Source organism: Moschus berezovskii, chromosome 8, assembly GCF_049115385.1.
Source record: "Moschus berezovskii isolate FMDL1 chromosome 8, NW_MosBer_1.0, whole genome shotgun sequence".
Taxonomy (NCBI): Eukaryota; Metazoa; Chordata; class Mammalia; order Artiodactyla; family Moschidae; genus Moschus; species Moschus berezovskii.
In genome coordinates this window covers 65938289-65958076 of record NC_142467.1, presented here as the reverse complement: position 1 = coordinate 65958076, position 19788 = coordinate 65938289, and the positions used below count along the sequence as shown (strand labels likewise).

Here is a 19788-nt window from a genome sequence, read left to right as displayed (position 1 = left end):
TAACAATATGTATAAATGAATATATAAATGAATGAGAGTGAACTGAAATGTTTGTAGCATCCCTTAGCTCAGGTTAAGGCAGATGTCAGTATAGGTCCTGGGACAGCTCGGGGATATTTATGGCGCTTCAGTGCTGCTAGTGAGAAAGACCCTCCCAGGGTCTGCAAGGTTGAGGCACTGCCCACTACCGCACCGAGACCTGCGGGCTCCGGTGACTCTGCAAGGAAAACCCGGCGGAGCCAATCGCTTTTCACGCAGCCGGTGCTGTGCGGCCTCCAGCCTATAGGAGGCGCTGTGGAGCGACAACCACTTCCGGCCCGCTTTTTCCTTCCTGCCGCTGGCGCCAGCACGTCTTGTTTTCGTTGGCTGCGTTCGGGTGGCGGCTGCCACTGTGTCTGTGGCCGCCTGTTAGTGGTGCCCCTTTCCCGGCGTGCCGAGGGCCGTGCGTTCTCCTAATCTGTCCGGTTCTCCTGCGCGTGGTTCCGAAGGGCGCCGGTTTCGCACAGCAGGCGGTATGGGCAGGGAGTCACGGTAAGGCGGAGCGCCGACCGCCGAGCGCTTCCTTGGGGGGAACTGGCGGGAGTCGAGGTGGCCTCGGGGCCGGGCCTGGCTAGCGCGGCCCCACGTGTGGCCAGCGCTGCCCGCGGCTGCTGGCGGGGCTGGGGGACCTCTGCTGAGTGGCTGCACTTGGGTGGGCGGTGGGCACAGGGTTCCCCTGCATGCCATCGGCCGGTTCGAGCCCCTGGAGCGGGAACACCGCTCCAGGACCTCTAAGAGATCCCGCCATTTCCGCGGAGCTTTCCAGGATCTCCTCATTCAATGGCGATCCCAAATGAATTTCTCGCCACTTCGCGTTTGGACCATATCTTTGGTCCTTATCGCTACTTTCGTTCTTTGTGAGCGCGGGATATTTTCTTAAGTTAATTGAAAGGAGCGTGTGGTCAACAAACATTTTTACAACACGCATAACTTTCTACATGAATAGGCTTTTTTATTGGGCTACAATAAATGCTTGTGACATGGACATTTACTTTGTAAATAGATCTCAGGTTGTCTGTTATGTGTTTTTATCCTTTTAAAACTGAGAATTTGGAGCTCTTATTAGAACTTATTTCAAAAACAGTTTATATTGTTCACTGGTTTGGGATCTTGAGATTTTTTATCTTTAATGCACAAGTTTGGTTAATATTTAGCGGTTACTGAAAGATAATTTATATGTAGGATGTAAATAATAAGGTAGTAGTACTTTACTGAGGTATAATTAACTTTCAGGGAAATGGGCAACGCTTAAGGGTAGAGCTTGATAAAATTTAACAAATCTATAAAGTGTTTATTCGTTTAACTGGATAAAGAGTATTTCCATAACTACGGGAAATTTATTTAAAAGTCTTTGAAATCCCCGTGGAAGCATTGGTATTTGTCTGGCCACCCAGGCGGGAAACCTAGAAGGGATATTTGTTTGACTCCTCCTCCTCTCAGTGTTTACATCCAGTTAGATTCTACACTCTGTTGCCATTCTTGCTTTCCCTGACTTAATTCAGGCCTTAATCATATATTGCTCAGACTGCTACATTTCCCTCAAGTTGATTAGCTCCGTTTGATCTTGCTCTCCTAATTGATTCCACACTGCAGCCAGAATGATACTTCTGAAATAAACGTAGTGAAGTGAAGTCGCTCAGTCGTGTCCGACTCTTTGCGATTCCTTGGACTATAGCCCACCAGGCTCCTCCGTCCATGGGATTTTCCAGGCAAGCGTACTGGAGTGGGCTGCCATTCCCTTCTCCAGGGGATCTTCCCAACCCAGGCATTGAACCCAGGTCTCCCGCATTGTAGACAGACGCTTTACCATCTGAGCCACCAGGGAAGTGAAATAAACATAAGGTTATGTCATTTCCATGCTCTTATGTCCATTGGTTCTTACTGCTTTCAAGATGAACCTTTCAGGGCCCTTCCCAAGAAGGTCCCTTCCATCCTGTAGTCCTTCTCCCCCACCGCTCTGCCTTGCATGACTTGTGCAGGAGATTTGCTGTTGTACTTGACATTTAATTAGTCATTAAAATACCCAGTACCCAGCTTTTGATACTTGTCAACAACTCTACACCTGACATTCTGATCCAAGCCATCAGTGTCTCTTACTTGCTTGATTGCTATTTACCTATTTTCCCTGCTTCTGCCCTGGCCTTTCTTTGGTTTGTTTTCTCCTTAGCAGCCAGAGTAGTGCTTTAAAAATAATAATTCTTAAAATCCTCCAATAGCCTTCTCAAAGAAAAAAAAAGACTGTCCTGATAACCGCCTATAAAACTCTGCACATTTGGCTACCATGCAACTCTCAGCTGTTTTTCTCCATAGCTCCAAATGACATTGTATTGACTTTTTTTTTTTTTAACTTGTCTTCTCTTCCTTTACCAGAGCACAAAGCTGCTTGAGCCTCAAAAGCAGGAGCTTGGTCTCTTTTGCTTACTGTTCTTACTTCTCTAACAGTTTTTCCTCTCCACATCTGCTGTAGTGGAAGAGTTCACTCTTTGCCTCTAATTTTAAGAAAGTTGATGTGTAAAGTGTCCTTTCAGTGTTTATCTGCTGAGACTTTTAGGGAAAATAATAAAATAAAATGTAATAGAAGCTAAGTGTTTTTGCTAAGCTTAATCTTTAACTTAATATTCTAGCCACTATCGGAAGCGATCAGCATCACGGGGACGCTCTGGAAGTCGATCTAGAAGTCGTTCACCCTCAGACAAAAGAAGTAAACGTGGAGATGACAGACGGTCTAGAAGCAGGGATAGAGACAGAAGGAGAGAGAGGTCTCGTAGCAGGGATAAAAGAAGATCTCGGTCAAGAGACAGGAAGCGTCTGAGGTAAGACATTAATCTCCAAAGAGCTCTTGATAAATTGGGCCTTCTCAGTTAAATTGGGCTTCTTTAAAAGTTTTGGTGGTCCTTTAATTGGTAGTAGAATTTACTGGTCTGTTTGTTGGCTGTCTGTTTTAATCCCAGCTGATTTGATTAGGTACATAAGTGATTTGCCTAGAACAAAACCTTTCAAAGAGTATTTTTTTTTTCCCCTTTCTACTGTCAAACAGTATTTTAAGTTTGTAAACTTGAGGTGGTATTTCTTGTAATCCAAAGAGAACTTAAAAAAAATTTTTTTTAATTAGAGAAAAATTGCTTTACAATGTTGTTTTGCTTTCTGCTGTGCAACACCACAAAGAACTCTTAAAGCCTCCAGGAAAGGTTTAAAGAAAAGAAGTAAAAGTTGAGGTACTGTGCCATTGAGGGAATTCTAATCTAATCCTGTCCGCAGAAGGCTGATCCTGCGTTCAGAGCCACCACTGGAGCCGACTGGAGAAAACAGAATAGAGCCGTGTCCCCTTCTTGTCTGAAGTGATTTGAAAGAACTTTTTTAGATTTAACCAAAGAACATCCTAGTTTTTAAAAGCTTGTGCTTGATTAAATATTCCTTGGTATCAACCAAGCATCTGTAACTTGCCTGGTGGCGAAAAGCAGTCTTTAAATAAAAATAATCTCTCATGCCAAAAAAAAGTTTTTTAAGAAAGTTTCTCTTTAAAATAGGAAAGAAGACATGATTATACAGGTGCTGTGGACTGATCTCAGAAAGAACTTTGAGTTTATCTTTTTGAGATATTGGTTCTTAGGGAAACTTCACCCATAACAATGAGGATAGTATTAACTTACTCAGTTTTATATTATGTGGTCTCCGGAAGTTTCATACAATACAGTCAAGTACTTATTAAGTGTCATATAAGATTTGGTCTCTTACCTTTTTTTTGGTCTCTTTTTGATGTGAAAATAAAATTACAAGATTATAGAGCAAGAAGGATTTTGAGATTATTTGGTGATGTCTCTGTATTAGATAGATAAGGAAACAGACCCAGAGAGTTGATCTGCCCTGGGTATGTCACTAGTTAGTAGCAGCACCAGGACAGAAATTTTCATCCCCTAATTTTTGTATCTGTAATCTTTCCACAGACCCATTCTGCCCATCCTTATACTGAGATTTCAGCTATCTTTGAAATTTAGATTTTCTGCTATAGGTCATAGATTTCGAACAGCTATTACTACATATTTCCTCTGTTTTTCAACAAACATCATTGCGAAATTAGTATCCTCATTTTTCCCACTAACCACTTGTAAGAATTGGCTTTACTTGTTCCCTGTTAAACTGATTTGATAGTTAATTGAAATCTGTCTTTAACAATGGTAATAATTTAGAAGCTTCTTTCAACATGAGGCAGAAACCATGATCTGAAATAGAAGTTCTACTTGGTCATAGAATAAATGAAACGTGTCCCCCTTGCAGGCGTTCCAGAAGTAGAGAGAGAGATAGAAGTCGAGAACGAAGAAGATCTCGAAGTCGGGACAGGAGACGTTCAAGGAGTAGAAGCCGAGGCCGAAGATCCCGATCTTCCAGTCCCGGCAATAAAAGCAAGAAAGCTGAGAATAGGTAATGTTAACATTGGCTGTATCTATCATGTGGGTTGGGAACTAACTCTCTTTCCTACACTTTAAAAAAAAAATCCTTGTAAATGCTGAATTTGGCTGCTACCACGAGCTGTTAGCTTAATTTTATTTCAATAAGTTATAAAGCTTGTAGTGCTTTTAGAAGATACCTAAATTCTGTTAGTTTTAACAGTCATAATGCATTGTTCCTTCATTTAATACCTACTGTTAATGATCAGAAGTACATTTTATATACATCTTTGTGGGAACTATGTTTTTTTCTTTGAAGTTATTTTCTTAGTGTTTCTACTGTTGATTGACAAATAACATTTTTACATTGCTGAGCTGCTATTCATAATGGGTGAACTTCACTTGTGTAAGTTAAATCTACATGTTTCCTTAAGATGTTCGTACCATTCAATTTTGAGATATTAGTTATATCTATTAGATGTAATATGTTTACTCTATATTTCTCTTGTTAATGCTTTGTTCGTTGCCTTTTACTGCTTCTAAAGTGGTGTCCTGGCTTTGTTTCTGTTTTCTTCGTATTGGTTTTGAAGATTTTTCCTAATTTATTTACTTTATAAATTTTACTTTTGTTTTATCAGGTCAGTGTTATAATGCCCATTGGGATAATTTTAAATTTAAAATATAAATTCAGAGAAATGAATGAAATATAAACATACAGTTTATTAAATAAATATAAAGCAAGATTCATGTAACCACCACCACAGTTAAGAAATAGAACATTATCTGTACCCCACTGGAAGCCCTGCATGTCCCTTCGCTAACCCAGCTTTCTACTTGCCTAGATGAAATCACTGCTGACTTTGGTGTTAGTAATGTCCTAATTGTTTCTTTATAAATGAAAAAAGGATAATTTAGGTTTATGTGTTTTTTAATTTTATGTGAATGAGTCATGTCTTTTGTGTTTTTGCTAAACCTTGAGAGTTATCTCTGTTGCTCATCACAATAGTTTATTTTATTGCTGAACCACTATCATGTGGTATAAATATGTGTACTCAGTCGTGTCTTGACTCTTTGGGACCCCATGGATTGTAGCCTGCGAGGCTCCTCTATCCATGGAAGTTTCCAGGAAAGAATACTGAAACAGGTTGCTGTTTCCTCCTCCAGGGGATCTTCCTGAACCAGGGATGGAAGCTGGGTCTCTTGGGTTTCCTGCATTGGCAGGTGGACTCTTTCCCACTGATCCATCTTGGAAGCCCCGTGATATAAATATACCACTTTATTTATCCATTCTGCTGAGATGGATGTTTGAGTTGTTTTAACTTTGAGGCTATAATGAACATTTTTGTATATATATCCCAGTATACATGTGTATGGGCTTCCCTGGTGGCTCAGACAGTACATAATCCACCTGCATTGCATATTAGCATATACATGTGTATGAGTTCCCCTTGGGTGTATATCTAGGAGTGAAGTTGCATGGTCATAGAATAAACATAGCTTCACTTTAACTAAGTAATCCCAAATGCTTTCCAAGGAGTATATACTAATTGTACTTCCAGCAGTTTATGAGAATTGTGTCCCTCCATACCCAGTATTAGGTATTGTCATTCCTTTAAATTTTTGATAGACATATAATAAAAATATCGTTATGGTATTAATTTGCATTTCTTTGATTACTGGTGAAGTTGAACACCTTTCCATATGTTCTTTGGTCTTTCAGATTTCTTCTAAAGTACATGTTTAAATCTTTTTCTCATTTTCCTATTGGTTTGTTTCTCTCTTTAAAATTTGATTTATAGAAGTTTTTGTTTTTAAATGTTCCAGATAATTCTCTTGTTATATGAGTGGCAAATATTTTACTCTGATTTATCTTTGTACTCTGTAATGACACTTGTGAGGAACAAAGGCTTAGAAGGAAGAAACATTCATAAAATGAAGGCAGTTAATAAAAGGATGAGGAAAACCTGACAAGGGCAGTGTGAAAAAACAAAATTATAGGCTGTACTCAGTCTGAACATAAAAGATTAGCATGCTACTTCTAACAGTATGTCAAAAAGATAAGACAGATCATAAACTAGTGGGGTTTATACCAGGAATGAAAAGTTGAGTTAACATTAGAAACTCTATCAGTGTGATCCAAGGAGAAAAGTCATGGTTACTTAAGTAGATTCAGGTTCAGTTCAGTTGCTCTGTCGTGTCCGACTCTTTGCGACCCCATGAACCGCAGCACGCCAGGCCTCCCTGTCCATCACCAGCTCCTGGAGTCCACCTAAACCCATGTCCATTGAGTTGGTGATGCCATCCAACCATTTTATCCTCTATCATCCCCTTCTCCTGCCCTCAATCTTTCCAAATGTGTCAGCTCTTCGCATCAGGTGGCCAAAGTATTGGAGTTTCAGCTTCAACATCAGTCCTTCCAATGAACACCCAGGACTGATCTCCTTTAGGGTGGACTGGTTGGATATCCTTGCAGTCCAAAGGACTCTCAGGAGTCTTTTCCAACACCACAGTTCAAAAGCATCAATTCTTCTGCGCTCAGCTTTCTTCATAGTAAATTCAGAAAAAGCATCTGTCTTACTAACTTCAACATACATTAATGTTTAAAAAGTTCTTGGCAAACATAAATAGAAAAATATTTAACAAACCGGTTATAAAATTAGGAAGCAGTCTCAAAGAACAAGATAAAAGGACTTTCACTACCAGGTATCAAGGCTTGTCATAAAGTTGTAGAAATCAAGAGTGTGGCTTTATTGTAGGGATAAACACATAGATTACTGAAACCTTATAAAGAACCTGGAATCAAATCTACATATATAAGATCATTTATAAATGACTATGCTGACATAAATAGTGGGGAAAGGTTTTTCCAATAAATGGTGTCAGGGACATTTGCTATCCTTTGATAAAATAAGACCGGCTACCTCATTCTATGCGCAGAAAGCATTTTCAAACAGATTAAAAACCAAATAAGATGGCAAAGCTATAAACTTTTTGGAAGTTTATGCTAGAGAATATCTCTAGTCGCAGTGAGCGGAGGCTCCTGTTTGTTGTGGTGTGCGGGCTTCTCATTGCAGTGGTTTCTCTTGTGGAGCACGGGCTCTAGACGCTGTGGCTTCAGTAGTTATGGCTCACGGGTGTAGTTGTCCTGTGGCACGTGGGGTCTTCACCAAACCCACGTCCTCTTCATTGGCAGATGGAGTCTTTACCACTGAGCCACCAGGGAAGCCCTCTTAAAAGCACCAATCATAAAGGAGGGGAAAGGTCAACTAATTTGATTATAGTACAGTTAAGGAATTTAACTCATTTTTAGATGCCATAAGTAAGGTCAAAATGCATGCTTGTTGGGATTTGAAATTTTATTACATACATCAGTTATCTTACGGACTTTTGATGTTTTGGTATAGTGCTCCATTTGTTACATTTTAAATATCTTGTTTAAATTTTTGTAATTATTTTTACATGCTGTGTCCAATTTACCTTTGGTCAGTTTTCAGATATGGAGTAATATTTGCAGTTACTGTTATGGGATTAATTCTTCATTGTATTTCCAAGTTGCTTATTAACGGTATATAAAAATTCAGCTGAGCCTTGGAAGTTTATTTCTTACTTAAAAGTAAAATACAAGTCTAAGTGTTTTACAATGAATGTATCCAAACACAGATAGATGATGTCCCTCTCTCCCTCTTTTTTGGCAGGTCTAGATCCAAAGAGAAAACAGATAGTGGGGAAAGTTCTAAAGAGAAGAAGAAAGACAAAGATGACAAAGAGGATGAAAAAGAAAAGGATGCTGGTGTATGTTTACTAACATAAATAATAGTGTAGTATTGAATTTGTTTCTGTAGTGACTGGTTTTTGGTTTTCATGCTCTATGTTTTATTTTTAAGTAAATAATAGCAAATTTGTAAAATACCTGTAAGATGATAGTTTTTCCTGTGAGAGCATTTTTCTGAAAGTTACATATCCATACACATTATCTAATTTTATGTATAAAATGTGATCATACTATATGCACTATTCTGTGCCTTGCTTTTTTGTTGCTTTTAAATTATGAATTACTTTATCAGTATATAAGGTCTTAAGAATAATAAATCGCAGTATACAAAGATTCTAACTTAAGAAATAGAATACATTTCTTTTTCCTTTGTTAAATATTGGATATCTTTATGTAGCTGTTTACATAGGTAGTGCTTGTTGTTCTTAATGCCTGCGTAGTGTTTTGTTGAAGAAAAGGTAAATGGGTATTTAGGCTGTCTCTAGTCCACATTATAAACAATGGTAGATTAATCCTACTACACATGTGTTCTGTGAATATAGTATAGGGTAAATTAATACCAAGTAAAGAAATTACTTTGTCAGTGGGTATACAGCTTTCCCTCAGTATCGGAGGGGGATTAATTACAGGACCCTTTGGATAGCAAAACCTTCAGATGTTCAAGTCCTTTATATAAAATGACTTAGTATAACCATGGGTATCCTCCCTGCATAGGTTGTCATCTCTAGATCACTTATGATACCTAATATGATGTCGATGCTGTGTGAATTGTTGTAAATACAATGTAAATCCTATGTAAGCAGTTGCTGCTGCTGCTGCTGCTAAGTTGCTTCAGTCATGTCTGACTGTGCGACCCCATAGATGGCAGCCCACTAGGCTCCCCCCTCCCTGGGATCCTCCAGGCAAGAACACTGGAGTGGGTTGCCATTTCCTTCTCCAATGTGTGAAAGTGAAAAGTGAAAGTGAAGTCGCTCAGTCATGTCCGACCCTTAGTGACCCCACGGACTGCAGCCTACCAGGCTCCTCCGTCCATGGGATTTTCTAGGCAAGAGTACTGGAGTGGCTTGCCATTGCCTTCTCCGAAGCAGTTGCTAGCCTAGGGCAAATTCAATTTTTGATTATTGGAACTTTCTGGAATTTTCTTTTCCTGCATATTTTTGATTCAGTTTGTTGAATTTGGAGGATGAGCACTCACATCCAGAGGGCTGGCTCTAAAGATTAAACATTTTGATTGATAGTATCAAATTGCCCTCCACAAATATTGTGAAAATTAAGATTTTAGAAGTAAAAATGTCTGTTTCCTCACATTCTTGCCAACATGGGTATTTTGAAATTTAATTTTTGCAAGTGTTATAGGAGGTAATTGATTTCTTATTATTTTGAGTTGCATGTCTTTAAACATGAGTAAATGTTTTTAAGTGCTATGAACATAATGTAAACCAATAATTAAGGCATTTTAACTTTATTTACTATCTGCACTTTGAATTGCCTGTTCATATCTTTTGCCCATTTTATAATATATTACAGCTTCACTTCCTTTTTTTTTTTTGAAGGCTAATTTTTTTTTTTTTTTAGTGGTTCTTTTTTTAAGGGACCTGCTTGCTGAGCAGGTTATCTACGAAATTAACACAAGAAGTCTGGAGGTCTGGTTTCTGATTTAGTTTCTACTGTGGAATGACTTGGAGAAGGAAATGGCAACCCACTCCAGTGTTCTTGCCTGGAGAATCCCAGGGAAGGGGGAGCCCGGTGGGCTTCCGTCTATGGGGTCACACAGAGTCGGACACGACTGAAGTGACTTAGCAGCAGCAGCAGCAGCAGTGGAATGACTGGGTGACCTTGAGGAGAAAGCATAAGCTTTCTGGGGCTCATCTTCAGAAAGTATGGAAATTATGAAGGATGTAAATTCATGGTCAAAGGTTTTGTTTGTTTAAGAAATAAATTTATTTTAAAAATATAGATATAACCATATTATAAAATACTTGGAAAGTCAGAAATAATTCTCTGTAATTCTAGATACCCAAATGCCATCATCATTGCAGTTTATTAGTATTTTCTTTGACTGTTTTTTACATGTGTGTTTGTATACCTGTTTATATAATTGTAGCATGTATAAAATTTTGATTTTTATGATGCTTAATCTTTAAGTCCTTGATTGTGGCTGTGAAATTGATTTTTCTTTCCTTTGAAGAGTATTTTTGATAATCGTGAAACAAGCTTTAGAATGGCTGTTCCTGGAAAGCTTAGACCTAAAGGCTGAAAGATCAGAACTTCTTAATGATGTTGATAAATAACTTTCATTTACTCACTTGTTTGAAATAGAAAATTGTGATAAAAAAATCCTTCTCAGGGAGGCAGTCTTGGAGAAGTTTAAAGGATTTACAGTTGAGAGTAATAATTAGGGAACTTTGCTTGCCAGTTCTTTTAGTTTCCACTTTGAGGGAGAAGTTGAATTCATGTGTGCATATTGGTAGTAACTAAAAGGAGAATAAGTTATAGTATTTGAAGTCTGTCTTTGGCTTCCCTGGTGGCTCGGGTGATAAAGTGTCTGCCTACAATGCGGGAGACCCGGGTTCGATCCCTGGGTTGGGAAGATCCCCTGGAGAAGGAAATGGCAACCCACTCCAGTACTCTTGCCTGGAGAATCCCAGGGACGGGGGAGCCTGGTAGGCTACAGTCCATGGGGTTGCAAAGAGTCGGACACGACTGACTTCAGTTTTCTGCTTTATTAGTTGAAGATACTTTTTATTGTGATTTCATTTTGTTAGTTTATTCCTTAATATGTTAAAAAGATGTGTAATCTAAATCTGGTCAGAATTTAGGAGTTTTGTGTAGACACCTGTTTTTCCTTTTCTTTCTTTATACTTTGAAGAAGTTATTTTGAGTGTCAGTAGGAGTAAAACTGTTGATCCTTATTTTCTTCTATTTTTTATTTTCACCCCAAGAACTTTGACCAGAATAAGCTAGAAGAAGAAATGAGAAAGCGAAAAGAAAGAGTAGAAAAATGGCGAGAAGAGCAACGTAAAAAGGCCATGGAAAACATAGGGGAACTGAAAAAGGAAATCGAAGAGATGAAACAAGGGAAAAAATGGAGTTTAGAAGATGATGATGGTATATTCATTTGTTTGCTAATAGCCTAAATAACAATTCATGTATAATATTCTAGGATTATAAGTAATAGGCCATTTTTTATTGTAAAAAATACACATAATGTTTACTGTTTTAACCATTTTTAAGTGTACAGTTCAGTGATATTAAGCAAATTCACAGAGTTGTGCAGCCATCACCACTGTCCATTTCCAGAACTTTCCAAACAAAATTCCAAACAGAACTCTGCCTTACTCAACAGTGTTCATCATTCCAAACAAAAACTCTGCCTTATTCAACAGTATCCTGCCTTCCCCGACCTCTTCATTTCTAATAACATCTAGTCTACTTTCTGATTCTATGAATTTACTTATTCTTGGTACCTTATATAAATGGAATCATATAATATTTGTCCTGTGACCCGGCTTATTTTATTTAGCAAAGTGTGTTCAAGATTCATCCATTGTAGTCTATCATAATTTCCTTTCTTTTTAAGTCTGATAGTATTACGTTGTATGTATATACCACATTTTGTTTACCTATTCATCTGTTATTGTATATATAAGTTGTTTCCATCTTTTGACTATTGCAAATAATGCGTCTGTGAGCATTGGTGTATGCATATGTGATTGAATCCCAACTTTCGGTTCTTTTGGGTTTATACCTAGAAGTGGAGTCACTAGATTTATTTTGAGGTTTTTCAATGCCCCTTTTCATATTACTTTAAAATTTTAACTGTAGAGTCACATTCAGTAAGGATCACTGATTTTACTTTAGAGTGGAGAGTTGGATGCTTATGGGCAGTCAGTAAATAGCTCTTTAATTTTTTTACTTCAGATGTTAGTAGTGAAGGTAAGTTAAGGGCATGTTTCCAAGTCCCTCTGATTTTTTTCCTAACTTAGAAGAGCAACATTTCCCCTGCACATCTTGATTATTTTTTTCTTTTTTAAATTATGAAAGTATGATAGTACATTTACAGGAGACTTGGAAAATACAGAAAAAAGTTACATATATTTCCACTATATATTATAATTATTTTTTAAGTAGATAAATTAAGGTTTTTAGTTGGAGTTTCAATATCAAACTCTCAAAAGTTAATGGAATGAATAGACAGAAAAGTAGAAGGATATAGTAGACCTCAAAAGCACTATGAACCAATTAAACATAATTAAGATTTATACAGTTTTCACACTGAAGCAGGATACTTCTATTCAAGTTTCCATAGACTGTGAACCAGGGGATACTGGAACATATCCAGGGACATAAAGCAAAGTGCAAAAATTTCATGGTCTACAGGTATTAAAATCATACAGTCTGTTCTCTTATCATGGTGAAATTATGTTAGAAATCAATATCAAAAGATATTTGAAAATAACACACATATATTTCAACTGCAGTGTGACATTTACCAAGAGAGAACTTTGACATAATCATTGAAAGTCTCAATAAAGAGACTGAAGAAACAGAGAGTGATTGCAGCGAAGAAAGCAATTAAATGAGAAATTAGTATCAAGGATACTTTAACAACTCCATGTATTTGGATAGAAAATGTCCACTTTTAAGTGTTGGTTGTATCTAAGAAATCATAACAAGGAAAATTAGAAAATATTTGTAGCAGAATAAAAATGAAAACAGAATTTATCAGAATTTGTTGAATGCAGCTGAAGCTGCTCAATGCAACTAAATGCAACTTCACAACTGATTTTGATGTGTAAGATATTAGTTGAGTGAAATAATGAGATTTTATAGGAAAAGGGAATTTTGCTCCTTTTTTTTTTTTTTTTTTTGTGAAAATCCTTGTGAAGTTTTCATTTTCTGTGAAAATTCAACAGGGTGTTTTGTTCTAAATAGATTAATGGATTATGTCTGTAAATGGTGATGATGTGGTTGTTCAGTCACTAAGTTGTGTCTGACTCTGTTAGCCCATGGACTGCAGCATACCCGGCTTCCCTGATGATAGTTATGTAAAAAACATGAGATTGTCTTTAGAATATGGTATTAATTTTTTCTTCCTGTGATTAAAGAAAAGTGATTGAAAGAAGAGAGATAAACATATCCTTTTAGCAAAGTTTTTAGTTTTGCTTCTATTAGTGTAGTTGTAAAATAATACCAGAGATCCATCTTTTAGACATATTAGTGTTTCTTCCTCTTTTCAGTTTAATAATTTATTATTTATTTCTTTTATTATTAGTATTATTCAGAACTAATGCTTGTTTGATTTAAAACCTTGCCAGTATGAGTATTTGAACTGTATTGTGCCTGGATTAATTGATAAGGATGGTATTTGGGTAGTTAAGAGAAGAGGCTTTAATAGTAGGGGTGTGATCTGACTGTGAAATATTCCCCTTTGAAACACATATTGAAAGTGTGTTCTGATATTTTAGATGATGAAGATGATCCTGCAGAGGCTGAAAAGGAAGGAAATGAAATGGAGGGTGAAGAGTTAGATCCATTAGATGCTTACATGGAAGAAGTGAAAGAGGAAGTAAAAAAGTTTAATATGAGAAGTGTGAAAGGTGGTGGGGGAAATGAAAAGGTATGGGATTTTTTTCCTATTTTTAAAGATATATATTCCTAGTTGAATACCTTGAATTCATTGTTGCATTGACCTACTACTGACTTGCATGGCTTTATAAAGTTAATGATTTTGTTTCCTTCTGCATGTCAGAAGTGTCCGTACTTTTTCTAAAGAGCAGAGATACTAGCAAATTTTAACTGCAAATGTCCTTTTAGAAGTCATCATTACTATTATCATCTTTGTTTAGTGTTTTTGCTTACTTGTTACTTTCTCAGTAGGTCCTTTTCCAACATTCCCATCTTTTATACTCCTGATCTTTAGTCTAGGTTTTCTTTTTCTTAATAAAATTATTACTTTTTGACAAATTGTATAATTCAATGTTGTGTTTGTTCCTTCTCTTTTTCCTTCTTCTAAAATCTTCCCAAGAGCAGTGATCTTTACCTGTTTTGTTTATTGATTCATCTTAAGATCCTGGGATAGTATTTGGTTTGTGGAATGAGTGAAAAGTACTATTTAATAGTATTTTTAAAATATATTACATAATATTATATAAAATTACATAGTACATACCTAATTACCTATGTATTGTGTTAGGAAATGTAATGCTATTGTATTACATTTTCAAATTTAAGGAGAAAGTGGGCTACTGTTTGTTTTTGCATTAATAGTCACTGACAACTAAGTTCCAATTATAAATCGTTGCAGTTATCATTGTGTTTCATTTGGTTTATACTTTGTGTTTCAACTTTAGCAAAATATTTCACATTCTTTTTTTTAGAAGTCTGGGCCAAGAGTCACAAAAGTTGTCACAGTTGTCACAACCAAAAAAGCAGTCGTAGATTCTGATAAGAAGAAAGGTGAGCTGATGGAGAATGACCAGGATGCCATGGAGGTAATTCTTTAATTTTTGACTTTGTTCATGCTACCATAGAATGAAACAGCAGCCCACTCCAGTATTCTTGCCTGGAGAATTCCATGGACAAGGGAGCCTGGTGGGCTACGGTCCATGGGGTCACACAGAGTCGGACACAACTGAGCACACAGCACGTGATACCATGCTATGAGTATTCATAAGAAGAGTATTGATAGAGGCGTGCTTTTCAGTTACTCAGTTTACTCTCAGGAGAAATTCTTGCTTTTTTCAACAGTATTGTAGCCAGATATCCAAACTGGTAGAACATTTTAACCTCTTTGACCTCTTGTATACCTGCTTTTTTTTAAATTGAAGTATAGCTGATTTACAATGTAGTGTTAGTTTCAAGTGTACAGCAAAGTGATTCAGTTATACACACATATATTTTTAGATTCTTTTTCGTTATAAGTTATTACAAGATATTGCATGTAATTCTCTTTGAAAGTGTGAAAAGTGAAAATGTTAGTCATTCAGTATGTCCAACTCTTTGCTATCCCATGGACTGTAGCCCACCAGGCTCCTCTGTCCATAGATTTCTCCAGGCAAGAATACTGGAGTGGATAGCCATTCCCTTCTCCATGGGATCTTTCTGACCCAGGGATTGAACCCAGGTCTCCCAGCATTGTACAGTAAATCCTTGTTGCTTATTTTATGTATAGTAGTTTGTGTCTATTAATCCCACATTCCTAATTTATCCCTCCCCCTTCCTATTCCCCTTTGGTAGCCAGAAGTTTATTTTCTAGGTCTGTGAGTCTGTTTCTGTTTTGAAAATAAATTCATTTGTATTATTTTCTTGAGTCTACATTTAAGTGATATCATATTTGTCTTTCTCTGACTTATTTCACATGGTATAATGTTCTCTAGGTTCATCTGTATTGCTGCACATGTGTAGGCCAAATTTTGATTCATCCTTGTCCCTCATCGGTACATCCCAGACATAGAATAGGGAGAGAAAAAATGAAGTGACAGAATGAAATTTTTTACTATTAACATTCATTGTAATGATTTATATAGAGAAAATTATAGCAGAACTTCATTAAAGCTATGTTAGAATTAGTTTTTTGTTTTAGCTTTATATTGTTACTATAGCTTTCTATAATGACAATGAAAAAATAAGCTAAGTTGGAAAGTTCAGAAAATAAAAGAAGAGGAAAAGAATATTTTCTAGGAGTGGAACATTTTTAAAGTTAAGAATATTTCTTCCTTAGGAAGATAGTAATAGATTTAGCTCTTAATTTTTCTCTTTTTGGTACAGTATTCTTCAGAGGAGGAAGAAGTTGATCTTCAGACAGCTCTTACAGGTTACCAGACAAAGCAGAGAAAGCTTCTAGAACCAGTGGATCATGGAAAAATTGAATATGAACCATTCAGAAAAAACTTCTATGTTGAAGTTCCAGAATTGGCAAAAATGTCTCAAGAGGGTAAAATTTGTTTATTCATTTATCGGATATTTTGGGGACGGGGGAAATACACTTCACCCTGCCTGGGAGGCATGTTGATAGGCCTGTGAGTTGATGGATGAGTAGGAGAAATGTGCCCAACTTACCTGGAGAAATGAGAGTGAACTGGAACGTGAGAAATCATTCTAGAGAGTGAGACTGCTACATCCACAGAGATTAGGAATAGTTAGAAATTAGTGTGTTTTGCGAAACATTTTTTAAAAATGAGCAAAAATTCGTTTGGCTTACGTAGTTGAGCTTTTTAGGGGTGAAAATACTCTTCATGTGAAGTTAGTGAGTATTGTTATGCTTTTGTCTTATTTGAGAATTAGAAACCGATATAAATCTGTGTGATACTGACGGATGATGTGAGCAACCCTAGCTTAAAGAACAAGTGGTTGTATTACTTGTGAATCACTGTCCTTTTATTGCTGTTAGAATTTAAGTCAAAATAAAAGCCAAATTGTAGAAATCGGGGTGCTTCTTTTGTTCCTAGTTGGTTGCAACACTAATCGCTTTGTCTGTCAGAGCTGTTCAGTGCATTGTCATGGAGCTTTTATGTGGAATTATCTTTGGGAACACTAAAAAAGAATTGATTCTTAATCTTACCATGCCTCATTGAAAAGTAGAGGGCATTGATAGAACAATTTTTAAGAGTTTTTAATCTGGATTTTGTTTTGTAGAGGTGAATGTATTTCGGTTGGAAATGGAGGGCATTACTGTCAAGGGGAAAGGTTGCCCCAAACCAATTAAATCTTGGGTTCAGTGTGGAATTTCTATGAAGATCTTAAATTCTCTCAAAAAGTAAGTGTTCAGAGGTTGTCCACATTTTTCAATATCTTGCTACTGAAAATAACCTGTTACACAAATAATTCCTTTGCTTACATTTTACTCTAATGGAAAATATTGATTTTTGTTAAACAGTTTTCTTGAGATATGATTTACATACCATAAAGTTTACCCCTTAGTTTACGATTTTCAGTATATTTATGAAGTTGTGTAGTCATTATTATAATTTTATGACATTTTCATCACACCCAAAAGAGGCCTGGATCTATTAGTATTCATTTTTCTTTCTTCTTCTCCACATAAGGCAGCCTCTTACCTATTACTTTTAATAGATTTGTGTATTCTGGACATTTCATATAAATTAGATCATACTTGTATATAGTCTTTTGTGACTGGGTTCTTCCAATTAGCATAATATTTTCAAATATTTCTACATCATCCATGATGTAGAATGTCTGAGTACTTCATTCCTTTTTGCCAAATAAAAATTTCATCATATGGATATACATTTTGGAAAACTTATAGTTTGAGAGCCCAAAGATCACCACAGTCTTATTATTGTCTTCCTATGGTTTGCTTTTTAAGGCATGGTTATGAAAAGCCCACGCCAATCCAAACCCAGGCGATTCCTGCGATAATGTCTGGACGAGATTTGATTGGTATTGCCAAGACAGGAAGTGGAAAGACCATTGCCTTTCTGTTGCCCATGTTTAGACACATCATGGATCAGAGGTCTTTAGAAGAAGGAGAGGGGCCAATAGGTACAGTTCCTTTTGTTAAACTATTTTTTCAGATAATAACTTGGTCAGTTAATCAGAAAGACCTGATGCTTTGTAATAAGTATAACAATAAAGATGTCTTTATGTACAGTTCCTCTATAAATTTGGCACTTTGGGGCTGATTTCCCCTTACCAGCAGGTGGAGTGAGACTCTTCAGAGCTCTGGAGTGACATCTCAGAAGTACAAAAACAGCCTCTCCTGGCACAGCTCAGTTTTTAAACTCTGACTCGGCAGGTAGAATCCTCATGCATCTATCTGTTTATTTATGTTGAGGTTTGTTCTTAGCTCATATGAGTGGATCTATATACTCAACATAGAAGATTGTAGAGAAGTGTATTTTTGTTTTTGTTGGCCTTAAAAGGCTATAGTGCCAGCGTTTCATTCAGGATTAGGTCTTCAGATTCAGTTTTCTTGATTCATTTGGCAGAGATCTCTTCTCCAAATTTGAATAGGGTTTTGGAAAGTTGTTCAACCCCTCTCTTGGCAACAGAGGGCACAGTATGTTTCTCCTCTGTCTGTGCCCCTCAGACCAAGGTTGTTTCCGGAAGCCACGGCATGGCTCTGCAGCACAGTGAGTCACTTGATTATCTTTGCTCTGTGATTTGCAGTTGAGACTGATTTGCATTCTTTTCGACCAAATATTTTCCTAATGGTTGAGTAAGGCATTTAACTCTCATTTATCTTCCTATAGCATGTTCTTAAAATCTACTTAAAATTATCCTTCACCACAGTCTGCTATTATAAAACTTTTGAAATAGGATTTTCAGAGGTACATACAACAAATTAAAACAAAAATTAGACTGAGCTCTGAACTTGATTGCAGAGGTTAAATTTGACACTTTAAAGGTTAGCCTCAAGAATTTTGGTGGTTAGGCTTTTGACATATTTATCTTTTCAGCTGTCATCATGACTCCTACTCGAGAACTGGCTTTACAAATTACTAAAGAATGTAAGAAGTTTTCGAAGACCTTGGGCCTTAGAGTGGTCTGTGTTTATGGAGGAACAGGAATCAGTGAGCAGGTAGATATTAAAGGAACATTCAGTTTTTTCGGTTTTTGGGAACTGAATGAATTAATAATGTAGAAGTGATTCTTTGTTTTAGTGTTTTCTATAATGATTGCTTCTAAAGTCTTAAAAAGAAGTGTGATAATAAGAATGAATTATGTTAAAGTTATATTTTAGAATTTTTGAGTCATTTTCATATCTTAGCTTTACCATGCTTCTTCGCCTTTCCCTGCTCAAGGAAGTAGATAGTTTTTTCATTTCACAGATGTTCAGAAAGGTTAAGTTGACTGAAGTCTTTGACTTAAAAAGACTTTGTCCTAGAACCGAGGTGTTATGATTCCTGGACCAGCATTTATTCTTTAATCTAAGTGACATCTTTAAAAGGTGGTGTTGAGTGTGATATACTAATATCAGAGTTTCATTTGCATTCCTAAATGATTTTAGTGAGAATTATTTAAACATACCTTCATTCACTCTAATCTTTAGCTTGGCAATTTTCTATGTGTCTTCTAAAGAATGATAGCCATCAGATATTTTGCTTTAATTAGAAGAAGGAAAAAAAGATGGTCTAATAAGATTAAGTTTTGGAAATGTTAAACTGCAAAATTAAATCTTTCCTGCAAGACTGCATAGTTGTTAAAAAGCTTGTGCATATTGTGATGCTGGCAAAAGGGATAAATGACATTTTCTGAGCATATTTAACCTGAAAACCCTTCTTAAGGACTTAATCTTCTCAGATTTTTAGATACATTTTGGGAATATTTGCTTTTGTTATCTCAGTGCTATTTTTAAACATTGCACTTAGTTTTCTGAGTTTATCTTTGTCAATTTTTTTGGTCCATAAACTATAGTTAAGAAATACAGTTACTTAGTAAGCTGGTACATGCCCGCATATTTATATAGGAGTCAAAGTTTTATGGTATCTTACATAGTTTGGTGTTTTCCATTTTACTTTGTTTCAAAAACAGTTTGTGACTTAAACTAATTTCGTAATTCACTGAATTTGAAAACCATTGACCTATTACATTTCTTTACTTATTGCTCTCGTGTTCCTTTCTTGGTTT

The 19788-nt window shown here is 36.5% G+C and overlaps 1 protein-coding gene across 2 annotated transcripts in view; it reads left to right on the top strand.

Moving 5' to 3' along the window:
* Nucleotides 1–344: 344 nt before the first annotated feature.
* The window catches only part of DDX46 (DEAD-box helicase 46), a 49249-nt gene continuing 29805 nt past the window's right edge, over nucleotides 345–19788 (top strand). For both annotated transcript variants that reach the window (XM_055428788.2, XM_055428787.2), the window contains exons 1-11: nucleotides 345–531; nucleotides 2664–2852; nucleotides 4315–4458; nucleotides 8120–8216; nucleotides 11139–11304; nucleotides 13665–13816; nucleotides 14577–14690; nucleotides 15967–16132; nucleotides 16834–16954; nucleotides 17525–17700; nucleotides 18618–18739. In XM_055428788.2, coding sequence (XP_055284763.1) covers nucleotides 515–531; nucleotides 2664–2852; nucleotides 4315–4458; nucleotides 8120–8216; nucleotides 11139–11304; nucleotides 13665–13816; nucleotides 14577–14690; nucleotides 15967–16132; nucleotides 16834–16954; nucleotides 17525–17700; nucleotides 18618–18739 — 1464 coding nt within the window. In that variant the 5' untranslated portion in view covers nucleotides 345–514. The remainder of the gene's footprint in view (nucleotides 532–2663; nucleotides 2853–4314; nucleotides 4459–8119; nucleotides 8217–11138; nucleotides 11305–13664; nucleotides 13817–14576; nucleotides 14691–15966; nucleotides 16133–16833; nucleotides 16955–17524; nucleotides 17701–18617; nucleotides 18740–19788) is intronic.